Source organism: Phallusia mammillata, chromosome 5 (genome assembly GCF_965637545.1).
Source record: "Phallusia mammillata chromosome 5, kaPhaMamm4.hap1.1, whole genome shotgun sequence".
In the NCBI taxonomy this organism is placed as follows: Eukaryota; Metazoa; Chordata; class Ascidiacea; order Phlebobranchia; family Ascidiidae; genus Phallusia; species Phallusia mammillata.
Genome location: NC_137256.1, coordinates 840,667 through 854,188, shown reverse-complemented (window position 1 = coordinate 854,188; position 13,522 = coordinate 840,667). Strand labels below are relative to the sequence as shown.

Genomic DNA, 13,522 nt, shown 5'->3' with positions numbered 1-13,522 from the left:
TTACTGCCAAACTACTTGTGTATATAGAGTGCAACCTGCACTGATGATGACAACAGCGATTGCTGAATTTTTTATTCTAATAATTTATTCTATATACACCAGTACGTTGGTGGTTTTGTCCAAGATTAAATTGTCCAGTACCATGTTTACAGAATTTGCTTTTGGCCTGAAACACTAAACCTAACACAGAATTTGTACCAAGTCACAATCTGTTTATAGCAGATAGGTTTAAATAATTCCTACTTGAGTGCAATCATTCTGAGGACAATTTCGCTTTTTAGCCAATTGGTAGCTGTGCTTCTAGATTAGGCACCAGCACACATTTACAAATGTTCAGAACAGAGTAGTGGGGATGACCAAATAATCCATAGTTTTGATGGTGACAAAAGTTTCCATTAAGTCTTGTTTGTGATTCGTCAACCTCAGTGTCGTAATTCTGATCTCAAATCCAACCTCTTTTCGACCACAGGTAAATAGATCAACCAAGGTCAATTGACAGTTTCAATCGACATCATCAAGGTCAAGGTCATCCATATGCACAACGACCTCATCTTCGTCATTGTCCGATGTTTCTTCATGTTGAAAGTCTGTTACTCCTTCAGGGTGAGCTTGTGTGTGTGAATGAGAATTTTCCATTGTTAAACCACCACCACCACCACCGTATTTTGCCAGAAGTCGCTCGGCTGCCAGCTCAGCTTGTTGCTTCTAATAAAGGAATTTTCCAATTAAATTCTTGTTGTTTCTAAACCTGAGTACTTAGGGCAGTCAAAGCTAGTAAATAGCAAACTGGTTAATCACAAATTTCGCTTGATGGGTTGGGATTGTAAATCATAAAACTTATTAGTCATGAAGAAAAACTGGTTAATTTCATGAAAACTATTGCAACAATGATGTGCACTCAACCAAATTTATCTGCGTCTTTGCCATGACATTTTGCAAAGCTTGGTTTAGTTATTTTCTGTAACATTCTGTTTTCTGTAGAAGTATAATGTAGCAACTCATATTTACAAATATATTTCTGTTTGGTTCAGTGTTTAGAATAAAATAAAAGTCACCTTCACAATAGCTTGTTGCTGCATATGAAGCGTTCTGCATTCATCAACAGAAATCAACTTTGTCAGTTTTCCTGGTGATGGAGATTTAGGGCTCAGAATTTGTTCTAAAACAACAACAACATATTTCTCAAACTTTATCAAAATAAAATCCCATCTACACATTTGTCACAGTCTGTTTAATAACTGGTTTTTAATGCTTGCAAGTTGAATTACTTATTCACAGCACCATGCATTTAGATAATTGCTCAAAACTCTACAAGAACAAGCATGTGCACAACTCAAAGTCCAAACGTGAAAGTAAATAATTACGCAAAAAAATTTTGAAACATAAAGGCTTACAATGCCGGAAACATGCAAACACCAAAAAAGTGATTAAGTTGCAACAGCTCAAAAGCATTTCAATTTTTATGCAAAATCTCATTTGTAGCAAATTCACCTGTAACAGGGCGTTCTGCTGTCGTTGTTGGTGCAGAAAGTTTAATTTGGGAAACACTGTTTTCCCCCAGATGTTGAGATTCCTTCTCTAACTGTCTGCAAACACAAATTCACAACCAGAGTTACCAAACCATTCAAATGACAATAGGCCATCACTATTCTAACCATCTGATTTGTGCTAAACATAAAACTAAAGAAACAAACAACTTAATTTCACAGTTAAGCATGTGTGGTATATTTTTAATTAGTTTGTGTATTTTATCTTGTAAACACGTTTTGCTCACAAAAAGTGTGCCATTAAGCTGCATGTTTTCTTGCAAGCCCGTTTAATCATTTCTTATATGTTTTAACTTTACAAAGTTGTAACTTCAAACTAGTTCAACCAATAAAATTCCACTGAGTTAGAGCAACGACCCAAAGTTTCTTGCCCAGAGAAACACAAATTGCCTATTGGATTTTAAGTGGATTGATACAGCGATGTAAAGAATAGAAACATTGCAATACCTGTTTAAAACAAACTTAGATTTTGATCGTTTGGCGTTTGCTTGTTTCACAACATCGTAAAACGGACCTTCATGGATCGACATTTCATTGAATCCTCTTTCCACAATTTTCAGTTCATCCACATTCATTTTCTAAAACAAACTTATATTTAAGCAGCAATGCAACCTCAACACATGTAGTATGAAATATGTACTTTGGCATCTCCACTTTCGCAACTATTTTGTGTTTCCAACATTTCTTCATCCTTGGCTGATGATACATATTCATTTTCCTGTCAGTTAACAGTGAATAAAAAATTACACCACAATCATATCGGTACCGCCGATACCCATAAACATAACTTACATTTTCAACAGCCATTGTACAGGTTTGCAATTCCACATGGCTGTTGCTTTCTGCATCAATTTCTTGCAATCTTGTTTTCAATTGTGAAGCTTTTATTTTAATCTTTTTGCCTCCATCAGGTAATTTTGAAATAAACTGTCTAAAACAAAGTTTGAAACACATTGTAATGATGTTACATTACTAGGCTAACCAATATGGCCTGTGTCTTGCCACCAGCTCCAGTGATTGGACTTCAAAGGTCGAAGAGTGTACACTGCCTTTATCTTAATTAACATTTATACAGTATGCTGTTTACATAGTATGCTGATCATTTTAACAATAACAGCAATTTGATCTATACTGTCGTTTGGGTTCCTGTGGCCATTATTTGGACGCTCCATCATTTTGACCAGCCGAAGCTTGTTTAAATCTTTTACATTTTACAACATGTGTTTCCAGTTATAATTTTTTTGCAACACGGCCGTGAAATTCGCAACTACCAAATGGAAATACCCTGAAATCAGCGGCTGTCCCCATTGGTAAACTTTTATTTGCAATATTTGTTTACAACTTTTCTACTAATGTCGCACTGATTTTTGTGTTTTAAAACCTATGCAACTTTACAAAAATATGTTGTTTATACCATTTTTAATTAAGTATTTGGGTGGTAAGTTTCAACCAGTGGTGGGATTCAGCCGGTTCACACCGGTTCTAACGAACCATCTCACGAAATTTTATGAGATCAGCGAACTGGTTGCATATTTCTAAAATGTTTCCGAATTCAAACCAAAGGGCTTTTTAAGCCAATCACAAAGCGGGTTTTCATGGGTCATGTGAGTTTATAACCAATCAGCGTAGTGGATTGATTAAACCAATCAGACGACACCTTGCATAGTAACCAGTCGATCTGCCTCGAGGTACTATGTTTAAAAGTGAATATTGTGCGGTAAATTCCATCCTTACTATAGTTTGTTTGTTGCAAGAAAGTGGGTCATGACTTTCAAAAAACAACCGAGCTAGTAAACCGCCAATAGTTGCGTCATAGACTTTTTACTCTGCGTTTCTAGTGTCAGCTGTCGTGTTTCACCGGATGAGCGAGCGCGCTCGCGCTCGTTAGATTTATACAGGCATTGTTCGTTTTACGTGGAATTCCAAAGGAAGTGTCGTTATTAAAGACTTTTTAAAACGAGAAAACTTATTATAACATTTTTTGTTGCTGTGAAGTTTCTATGGATGAGTTAAAAACGCGTCGTCTACCAGCTGTGGTAAATCGCTGGATGAGCGAACGCGCGTCGCGCTCGATTGCGTATCGGATGAGCGGCGCGTCTCGTGCGCGGCGCTCGTGCGCGCGCGGCGTTTCGAATACGTAATCCCGGCAGAGATTGGTTTTTCGTTTCGATCTTTTTTATTTCTCTCACACACACGCGTAAGCACAATTAGAGAAGCTTTTAAAAAAGTTGTTGCACGAAGCGATCGTTTGCACGGTAATTACTTGAAAAACAGTCTACAAAATCGTCAAGCGATATGTCACGCGCCATGGCCATAAGAAAACAATCTAAGTCAAAAAATATTACAATAAGTGTTATCCGGATTAGGGTTAGAACAAATGTTGCAATAAGTTTTATTTGGGTTCTATGCACAGCTGTTTTGTGTTTGTTCGCGTCAAACCAATTAAAGCTTTAATTAGGCGGATATGACGATCCAGTTTATATGGAAACTCGCGCTGGTAGCAATTTTGCTGAAACCTGATAGCGCGTTTCCTATGTCGCTCACTGACTTTGCATACTTAAAAGGTTCATGCAAGTACGAAGACAGATACATACAATACATGTCAAAGTAAACAATTAATATTTTTGATCGATATAAAAGTTTATAAGTATGCATGCAATGCGACGATTCAAATATCTAAGGGCTCAGTTAAAATACCATTAAACAAGAATTTTCGTTTAAACTTATTCGTTTTTTCGAATAAATAGTTGGGCCTTTTTGTAAGGGTTACTAGCAGTTTTTTTCACGCTTCTAAGCATGCAACCTTGGTTGCTGACAGTAAAGCCGTTTTGTGTTTTACCGTCCCAAGCCATCTTTACCCTGCAATTTAACTTTTTCTAAATTACTATTGTCAGCCGAAAATTTCAATTTGCAGCATGGTTGCATAAACCATTGTAGCCATGTCGGTTGCAAAAATGAAATCGTGTGGTATGATTACCCTAGGTGTCAACTCTTACCCTTAATCCGACTCTCGGCCTAAATCCTTACGTTTGGTAAGATACACCAACACTGGGTCTTAACATTTAAGCGTCTTGTGTTAAGATCCCCCAAAGGGCTGGGCTTAGCCTCAAATCCCTCATATTGTTTGTTTGTTAATTATGTCAACGGTAGTTCAAGATCTGTACAAATGTTGTGTGGACCTCCACAACAGGCATATTGGGTTGAAATATTTTTTCTTCAGTACATAATTTTATTTTAAGGAGAGATAACAGATAACAGCAAATGGTCAACAAATTGGACAAACTTTTTCATCTTGAATATTCAATAAATTATTTGTAACTAATTTCAGTTTATCAGCAAATATAATTAAATTCCTGCGATGTGGACCAAACAAAACGTCATCGTGGACCAGTTGAAAACCACCGCTCTGAGGAGTATTGAAAGAAACAAAACAATTTGCGTAACAGAAAATGGTTTAAAAGCACTGGTGTAAGTGACGTTTGTCTTTTGTGGTGAAATATTCTGTCATACAACCTTTAACGTTCGCTCGCAAACAAATGGTTTGTCGGAGACAGAGTCTTATCATATATTCCACTCAAGAGAGGGCGGATATTAATCAGTTAAGTTTGATTGAAAGGTTAAATATCGGAGTCAACAAACCGTCTTATGTCGTGTGGATCATGTTAGTACTGCCGCAGTTAGTGAGGGTTCGTTCACTGTGCGTGTGGGGGATAAAATTGATGTTAAGTTCAACTTAGTTTCTGTTTTCTTTTGTAAATACAGTAAGCCTCGGTTAATACGGACCCGTTTGCTTCTGTGGGAACGAATTTGTGAAAATAAAAACCAAGATTTGACAACTTTTATGCTGGTTAGAAGTATTTTTTTAGAAATGAATCTTCTGGTTTAGCGGTAGAAAATTAAAAAATATCTCCGGATTAGGCGAAGATCCGGATTAACCGATGTCGATCAGTTAAAGCTTTACCAATCTGCAGAATTTGTATCTCAAGTTTTGTCCGAATTAAGTGAAGAATCGGATTAACCGAATCCGGGTTAACCGAATCCGGATTAATCGAGGCGTGCTGTATAACGGCTTAACAGAAGCTGCAATAATAGGATTGGGAGGATTTAAAATCGTCAGAAAATTTACAAATTTTAATAAGCGGCCTAATTTTTTTTTGACTTTTTGTGCAAGGTTTACAATAATGTTGTAGTTTTTTTATTTATTTATGTGGATGAAAAATGGCTCCTGAATCGACATGTTTCGGCGAATTTAAAATTGGACAGATTTCGCAAATTACGCACAGTGGGTTGAAATGGGGAAGTAATTCGAAAACGTTCTTATGGGTAAATTGATTTGATGAAGCTTTTCATAAAAAGGCTACTCATAAAAACAAATGCGACTTTCATTCGCAGCACTAGAAGTTCGAATTTGAAAAATTCAAAAATGAATTTATGGTGGTGCTCTTTGATCGTGTCGCTCGTTGCTAGGGTTACCGTTGCCATGGAAAACGATGAGGCCTTTGTGGTCAACATGCATTCAGAATCGATAAACGAAAAGGTGGGAAGGGGATTTTTTGCCGTTTTGGCTTTTAATAGTAATTGCTGCTAGTTGATAATGTCTGGGTTTAGAACATTATATTTTTTGAGAAAAGGCGAAAAGTATCGTTAGCGTAGATTTGATGATATAAGCCAAATACATGTTTATAAAGGGTTTTAGGTTTTAAAATATATGTGATGATAAAGTTTAAAACTAAAAAAACAAATCAATTTAGCTTCTTTTAAATTGGAAAATAAAACTCATCAACTTCAGTTTTGGGTGGAATCACACGATTATCAAGTTTTGGCAAAAAAAATCCGCTGTGGTGGCTTTTAAGTAGTCTTTGCGTTGCGCATAAACGCTTGTTTGTTGCGTAACAACTAACAAGAATTTCAAAAGCTCTTGTGACATTGTTCGGTGTAAAAACAAAATATTTACTATTTTTGTGGCAAAATATAAACTTTTTGTTTCCAGTCCAACTCCAGTCAACCAATTCTTCCACCAACTTCGGGAACTTCCCTCAAAATCAACATCAAAAACTTCGGGGAATCCCCTGATGACGTAGGCTTCCACACATTCCTCCCCGATTACGCAGTGATGACGTCATTCACCATGAACACCGAGAATGTGGCGTATCGCGGTAAAAAAGTTCCCCGCGAGGTGGCGCAAAAGATGCATGATCGTGCAGCAGAGGGCGGTCACGTGACAGCAGTACACGCGCCGAAACGTCTGCCAGGTGAGCGGAAGGTTTCGGGTTCGAATTTAGGCCTGATATGTTTGATTCAATGTGTCGGTTGCGAATAGAGATTATATTCGTACCACTTCGTTCGCGAGTGCATGTGGATTTTTATTTTAGTTTTGTTCACTTGTCTGTAGCAAAGGTTTTGTCCAAGCTATTGCTTAAAATTTATTTGTAATGGTCGGTCATTCTTGAAAAATATGGTGGTCACAGTTGAATGATTACGACGGTTACGGTTGAATAATTATAACAGTCACGGTTGAATACTTGCAGCTCACATCCCAGTTTTAATTTTTCAGATATTTTCAAGGCTGACATGCAAACAGCGGAAAACACGATTCACATCAAGGGCGGGAAAGAGGTCAAGTTTGACGTTGAATATCAGGAGAGGATCGTCGATATGATGAATGCTGGGGTGAAAATACTCAACAAAGCGCAAGTTGTCGTTGATATGTATGGAGCCAGTGCACAGTATATGATGGGTGAGATACTGTCACCGAATTACCCCAACAATTACCCCAACTCCGCCGATATCGGGTGGCTGGTACGAGTGCCTGACGATAATATCGTGAGACTCGATATCATTGATCACGATATCGAGGATTGTTGCGACCGCCTGACGATTCGCGACGGTTTGAATGGAGCAATGTTAGAGAGCTTGTCAGGCATCAGCACAGAAACTTCCACCTACAAATCCACAGGCAGCAGTATTTCACTCCACTTCATGTCGGATTGCTCCGAACCACGCCGGGGATTCCGAGCCGTCGCATCAGTCGGTGTGATTCCATCCAGCACCGCTAAACCGCCGACCACCGACGTCACCGGTGTCCCTGGTAACGACACTGACGTCACAGCTTGCGTAGGTGGTGATTACGTGTACGTCGATCCGTGGAGTGACGAATACATTACGTCACCCAACTACCCCGGTTACTATGGAGACGATATGAACTGTACGTGGTCTGTGAATAATTATTACGCGGGTTACGACATCGAGCTTAATGTGGATGATCTCGCGCTCAGCTCATACGACGAAGTGCAGCTGTACGACGCACACCGCCACCTGCTGGCGACCTTCACAGGTTGGAGTTACACTTCGCCGATCCGGACCTCTACATCCCGCATGTACGTCGAGTTTTCCTCCGACTCGAGCTACACAAACGCGGATTCAAGTTTCGAGTGCGCGCAATGCCCGTTGCCATGACGACCGACCGGCCCGAGACGACGGGAGCGCCCAGCACCGCGGCTTGTTTGTACGGACAGCACGTGGACATTTACCAGGGCTACGGATATATAACTTCCCCTAATTACCCGTGGAACTATCCCGACAACCAGCAGTGCTCGTGGACGGTTCACAGTCACAACGGCTACAACATTAAACTCACTGTGTTCGACATGCAACTTGCCTCTGGTGATAATGTCACAGTTTTCGACGGTTCTTCGCAATACTCTGATGTCTTGGGAGTTTACCGGGGAAGCTACTACAACGCAGCACCTCTATACTCAAGCGGGTACTACATGCTTATCCGCTTCTGGTCGGACCACTACTACACAAGCACAGGTTTTCAACTAAGATACGAAACATACTACCCTGTCGAGGAGACCACAGAAATACCGGAGGACCCCACCGTTCCCTCATCCAACATCACACATTGCGATTTATCTCACCACCAACAAGGCCCAACTGGAAGCATTTCTTCTCGAAATTACCCCAGTAATTATCCTAATCGCTGGAGCGAATGCTGGTACTTCCCCGAAAATTACGATCACATTCATCTGGCCTTCAACTTTTTCAGCACCCAGCAGAACGCGGATGTCTTGCAGTTGTATTCTCATGATAATTTCCAGCAGTCGTGGTCAGGAAATTATTATTCTGGTTACGCTTCCACTATTTATCCTCCTGGCTGTAGCTCATGCGGTTTATGGATGGTGTTTACAACGGATAGTTCCTATAATTATCCGGGGTTCAACATTACTTACTCTTTGCATTAACCCAAACAGCTTAGGGGGATTTGTGAAGCTTAATCATGTGAATCATGTGAATCATTTAAATCTGTATTTAGGATTCTTGTACAAAAAGGTAAAATAATTTACATAATACATTTATGCACTGCCTTTTTAATCTAATTTTTAATGTGAACGTATGAAGCTCGTTAAAGAACGCGCTTGTGACACTGCGCAATAAATTTTGAATATATTTAATATATTTTTCATGATTTAATCTTATGTGTTTTGCGCGTTTGGAATAATTTGCATTTTACGGCCTAAAGTTACTTATCAGCGGATTCGATATTGAAAGTTGTGTAAACTTGATGTTAATCTGCTAAATATATAATATTTAATTCCAATTCATCGCCCAAAAACATTGTTGTCATTGTCCTTTCAAATATGTGTAGCGTGCGAATTAACAATTGTAGCTGTATTATTTGTACTGTTTGTGTTTAATCTGGCTTTGGGAATGACATAATTGTACGAATGCCTCAAATACATACTAATTCCGACATTTGTGCTAAGGTTAGTGATTATCGCAGTTTGGTGAGTCTTGTTCCGGTCACGGCGAATGTTTGTGTGTGATTGTCATTTAGAAACTTATCATTTTCGGTTTTTATGCAGGTTATGTGCAACTAATCAATCGTGAATAGAAAAATAAACCTACTACTCAAACCTGGCAGAGTTCCGATTCGAATAGTCCGGCTCGCCCTGCAACGCCCAACTAGCCTTTTGATTTTAATATCGCCAAACTTTGCCGAGGTATGCTTTACTGCAGCGGTTCTCAAACTGGGTCCGCGGGTCTTTTGGGGTCCGTGAGGCAATTTTGGGGGGAACGCGAAAAGGTTGAAGTAATTCTATAATCTTATTTTGCGTCAGTTTGTGCCACTAAATAAGTTTAAATCAAAGTAGAATCGACTGTCTCCATTGCTAAACAATAGCCTTTATTCCTTGAAACTAACAAAAATGCAATTGTTATGCGCAATTTTGCATAACTAGCTAAAATCCTGCAATCAACTTTCGTTTTTCTGGAATACCAATTTAGGCTTAAGGACCGCGAGCCTTCGAAATAATGGCAAAATGACCGTTTTGAAAAATAATGAATAAGTTTAAAAACCACTGCTTTACTGCATTGTATGATTGTTTCAAAATAAGGTTGTTATGAAAATTAAATAACGCGTACCCCCATTTAATGTAAACACCTGCCTCTAATCCCGGGATTTCATGAAATATAATCGGATTTCCCGGGTTGCCAACTGTAAATGCCAGTTCCCAGCAGACACATTGTAACAAAATTATGCACAAAACAAAAACATATTCGTATTTGACCCCAGTTTTACAAAAAATAGCAAAACGGATCAAAGAACCACGTAATTGCGAAACATTCGCAAACAATTAAAAATTACAATAAATATGTACATGCCGCACAATAGATGGTTTGTGCGGTTTAGCCGCTTGGCATGTCAATCATGTTTGTCGCTTGACGTTTAATTGTCAGAGGGCGGCTTCAGCCACAACTGCCACGTTAACTCGTCGGTTGTCATGTGGCTGTTGACGTCGTCGAACGTCAAGTAAACGCTTCCGAACTCGATCGTACAACATTTTCGGGGCGTTGGAGTAGATGAGAGGGTTGAGAGAGCTGTTGATGGGAAGCAGGATTATCGCTGACACCGCGTAAATCACTGGAGGTACAGTTGTTCCACCGAAGTTCAGGAAAGCCATGATTGAGATTGGCACCCAGCAGAAGAAATCAGTAAAGACCAGCCGGATGATTTTCTTTTGCATTTCTGCAACAAACACCAAAAGTAGGAACAATATTTAAGTTGCGCTTATCGGATTTACCTTGGTTCTGTTTTTCAGCTCTCGCATTTTGGGCCCTCTCATTCACTTGCCTCCCACTGGCAGCCGACCTCTTGTAAATCCAAACGTACGTCACAGCAACAAACATAAAAGCCACGAAGTTTAGAGTGATGATGGCAAGTGAAAATGGCCAAGCCTTGTCGGTCGGTGTCACGTAAAGTTTACTGATGCAAACACTGTTGGTGCTGTAGTACCTGAGAATAACATTCAGTTACAGCAACAACTATAATAATCTAATTTGCTTGTAACTACATACCCCAAATATCCTGTAATGTCAAACAGTTCAGTGTAGTTATAATCTTCAAGAATATCCACAAAATCCGCCCAAGAATAAACATTTTGTACCCTCAGAAGTGCGCCATCGAGTGTCTGGGAATCGTTAATGGTAAAATTGTGTCGAAACTTTACAAACCGTTTCATGAAAGTGTCCATGCCTACAAGAAAACATACGGCGGAACAAAACGGTTAAATATACACATGTGTTGCAATTGCTCACTTGAAAAGTCAACGACATGACTCTTGAAGAACGGGTTTTCTTTCATCCACGCTTTGGTTTCAAACAAATGTTGAAATTGAGACGTGAGAGGAATAAAAGCCAGTGTGAATGAAAATGTCCAGGATAAGATGATGGAAAGGATAATAATCTTCAGTTTGGGGAAATATGGCGCATTAAACGGCTGCAAAACATAAGTTGCTTGCTGCAAACACCAGAGCACATATGCATTAAAAAATACTCACGTTTTTTACAGCGTAAAGTCGAAATGCTGTTAGCAGGACCATTGTAATTACTGATGTTTCGCTGGAAAGCAAAACCAAAATGCCCATTGAAATGCACCTCTGGCCTGACCTCCAAACAAGGTCGTTGGCACAGTAGTCTCCAGAATATTGAACACCAGCAACGCCGAGCATGAGGAGATAGACTCCCATGAGCAGGTCGGAAATCGACAGATTCAAGACAAGAAGATGGTTGGTTTGAAATGAGGCCGATTGTGATTCTGTCGTCACCAACAGTTTCATCTCAGTAACCATGACAACCTGAAAAGGGTAAAACAGATATTTGCAAAAACCACCTAGTTTGTCGAAGCTTAGAACCACATGCTTTGTTTCAGTCAAGCATTACAAATATACCAGGTTTCCAAAGATTGCGAGGAACGCCATTATCCACACAACAGTTCGTAACACCGGGTTAGCGATCAGTTCGTATCGCGAGGAGAAAACGTTTTCATTTGCTCTGCTTGACTTCGTTGGGCATTCGTCGCTCCAGTCAGAACAGTCTCCGAATCCATTGAACATCTAATAGTGGCAAATTTTGTTAAAAACTGCCATGAAAGAAAATTATTTAGAATAATTTAAAACCTTTTCCTTCTTCACAAACAAAGGTTGATTGTTTTCGCAATAGAACCTCCCGTCACTCGTGCAGTTAGTTTCGTCGCTTTTATCATCACAGTTTATCGTAAAATCACAGATCTCTGATTTACTTATGGAAACCTAAACACATGAACCTATAGGTTATATATCAGACAGCGGTTCTCAAACTAGGGTCCGCGGTCATTTAGGGGTCCGTGAAGCAATTTTGCGGGGACCGCGAAAAGGTTGAAGAACTTGTATAATTTTTTTTGGGCGTCAATTTATGCCACTAAATACGTTTAAATCAAAGTAACATTTGAAGATCAACTGTCTCCGTATAGCTTTTATTACGTGACAAAGAAGCACTTGTTTGCGCACAATCGTAATGTTTCTTGTCTTGTTTGTGATGTCATAATCAATTTTTGGATTATTGTTAAACGTAATTTTGCACAAGTAACTTAAAATTCTGCAATCAACTTTCGTTTTGCTAAAATACACATTCCATCTAAAGGCCCACGAGCCCTTGAAATAATGACAACGGGACCGTCTTGAAAAAATAATGAAAAAGTTTGAGACCACTGCTTACAGAGTAGGGATGTTATTATAATGCACCGATGCTAACATACCTTAGCTCCATTTAACGCGGAACAATTGACCCTTCCTTGTTTTGTGCAAGTTTCCGAATATTCGTCACTTCCGTCTTTGCAATCAACAAAACCGTTGCAAATTTTTGAACGAAACTTCTCCGGGATTTCCACCACGGTTTCGTCACTTCCGTCTTTGCAATCCGAAACGCCATCGCAAACTTTGGATTGAGGAATGTTGAGACGATCGTTTGTTGTTGGACAATGTTTACGATGCGCGCAGATACGAGGGTCCTCATCGTGGTTGAACCAGCGTTGATCACCATTGCGAATTGAATACGGGCAATCTCGTTTCCCGTCGCACAACAGCTCGTTGCTGAAAGGAATCCACTAAACGACAAATACTAATATTAAATTGATTTTACGTACATTATGTTTATGAATGGTTCACACGTACAGTTTGCATAGAAACGAAAAACAACATATCGCGTTAGTTAAACAAAATATCAAACACGTCAGGTCTGTTTCGTTCTATGGATAGTAATAACTTACCCGCTATTGTTGGTTGTTCACACGTACAGTTTGTGGACACATGCAAAACAAGATATCGCGTTAGTTAAACAAAATATCAAACATGTCAGGTCTGTTTCGTTCTGTGGATAGTAATAACTTACCGGCTATTGTTGGTTGTTCACACGTACAGTTTGTGGACACATGCAAAACAAGATATCGCGTTAGTTAAACAAAATATCAAACATGTCAGGTATGTTTCGTTCTATGGATATTAATAACTTACGTACTATTGTTGGTTGTTCACACGTACAGTTTGTGGGCACATGCAAAACAAGATATCGCGTTAGTTAAACAAAATATCAAACATGTCAGGTCTGTTTCGTTCTGTGGATAGTAATAACTTACCGGCTATTGTTGGTTGTTCACACGT

At 39.3% G+C, this 13,522-nt stretch overlaps 3 protein-coding genes across 4 annotated transcripts; 1 reads left to right on the top strand and 2 right to left on the bottom strand.

Moving 5' to 3' along the window:
- LOC145229811 (uncharacterized) lies at positions 1 to 2,807 on the bottom strand. Of its 2 annotated transcripts, XM_080095139.1 has the most exons (6): positions 2,340 to 2,807; positions 2,188 to 2,265; positions 1,995 to 2,125; positions 1,492 to 1,586; positions 1,056 to 1,159; positions 1 to 705 (listed from the first exon to the last, which is right to left on the bottom strand). In XM_080095139.1, exons 1-6 carry the CDS (start codon positions 2,499 to 2,501, stop codon positions 502 to 504), a joined length of 774 nt encoding a protein of 257 aa, XP_079951265.1. In that variant the 5' UTR covers positions 2,502 to 2,807; the 3' UTR covers positions 1 to 501. The 2 variants fall into 2 exon arrangements, with proteins under 2 accessions (XP_079951265.1, XP_079951267.1); XM_080095141.1 differs by lacking the exon at positions 2,188 to 2,265 and having other exon boundaries at positions 2,340 to 2,805.
- A 3,214-nt stretch (positions 2,808 to 6,021) lies between these two features.
- On the top strand, positions 6,022 to 8,012 carry LOC145229804 (cubilin-like). The gene is made up of 3 exons (XM_080095129.1): positions 6,022 to 6,084; positions 6,538 to 6,799; positions 7,102 to 8,012. Exons 1-3 carry the CDS (start codon positions 6,028 to 6,030, stop codon positions 8,001 to 8,003), a joined length of 1,221 nt encoding a protein of 406 aa, XP_079951255.1. The 5' UTR covers positions 6,022 to 6,027; the 3' UTR covers positions 8,004 to 8,012.
- Positions 8,013 to 10,161: 2,149 nt separating this feature from the next.
- On the bottom strand, positions 10,162 to 12,964 carry LOC145229801 (G-protein coupled receptor GRL101-like). The gene is made up of 8 exons (XM_080095127.1): positions 12,622 to 12,964; positions 12,005 to 12,136; positions 11,777 to 11,941; positions 11,387 to 11,683; positions 11,145 to 11,325; positions 10,905 to 11,082; positions 10,631 to 10,842; positions 10,162 to 10,575 (listed from the first exon to the last, which is right to left on the bottom strand). The coding sequence occupies exons 3-8, from the start codon at positions 11,939 to 11,941 to the stop codon at positions 10,283 to 10,285; spliced, it is 1,326 nt and encodes a 441-aa protein (XP_079951253.1). The 5' UTR covers positions 12,005 to 12,136; positions 12,622 to 12,964; the 3' UTR covers positions 10,162 to 10,282.
- Positions 12,965 to 13,522: the final 558 nt, after the last annotated feature.

What these genes read in the sequence shown, in the direction of transcription:
- LOC145229811 (XM_080095139.1), bottom strand. Translation starts at nt 2,501, where the DNA reads ATGTGTTTCAAACTTTGTTTTAGACAGTTTATTTCAAAATTACCTGAT. An exon ending in GTACAATGGCTGTTGAAAAT is followed by an intron (nt 2,266 to 2,339) that starts GTAAGTTATGTT and finishes GTTAACTGACAG; the next exon opens with GAAAATGAATATGTATCATC. An exon ending in AGCAGAACGCCCTGTTACAG is followed by an intron (nt 1,160 to 1,491) that starts GTGAATTTGCTA and finishes TTGTTGTTTTAG; the next exon opens with AACAAATTCTGAGCCCTAAA.
- LOC145229804 (XM_080095129.1), top strand. Translation starts at nt 6,028, where the DNA reads ATGGAAAACGATGAGGCCTTTGTGGTCAACATGCATTCAGAATCGATA. An exon ending in CAGAATCGATAAACGAAAAG is followed by an intron (nt 6,085 to 6,537) that starts GTGGGAAGGGGA and finishes TTTTGTTTCCAG; the next exon opens with TCCAACTCCAGTCAACCAAT. An exon ending in CGCGCCGAAACGTCTGCCAG is followed by an intron (nt 6,800 to 7,101) that starts GTGAGCGGAAGG and finishes TTAATTTTTCAG; the next exon opens with ATATTTTCAAGGCTGACATG.
- LOC145229801 (XM_080095127.1), bottom strand. Translation starts at nt 11,941, where the DNA reads ATGTTCAATGGATTCGGAGACTGTTCTGACTGGAGCGACGAATGCCCA. An exon ending in GACTTTACGCTGTAAAAAAC is followed by an intron (nt 11,326 to 11,386) that starts GTGAGTATTTTT and finishes TATGTTTTGCAG; the next exon opens with CCGTTTAATGCGCCATATTT. An exon ending in TCATGTCGTTGACTTTTCAA is followed by an intron (nt 11,083 to 11,144) that starts GTGAGCAATTGC and finishes GTTTTCTTGTAG; the next exon opens with GCATGGACACTTTCATGAAA.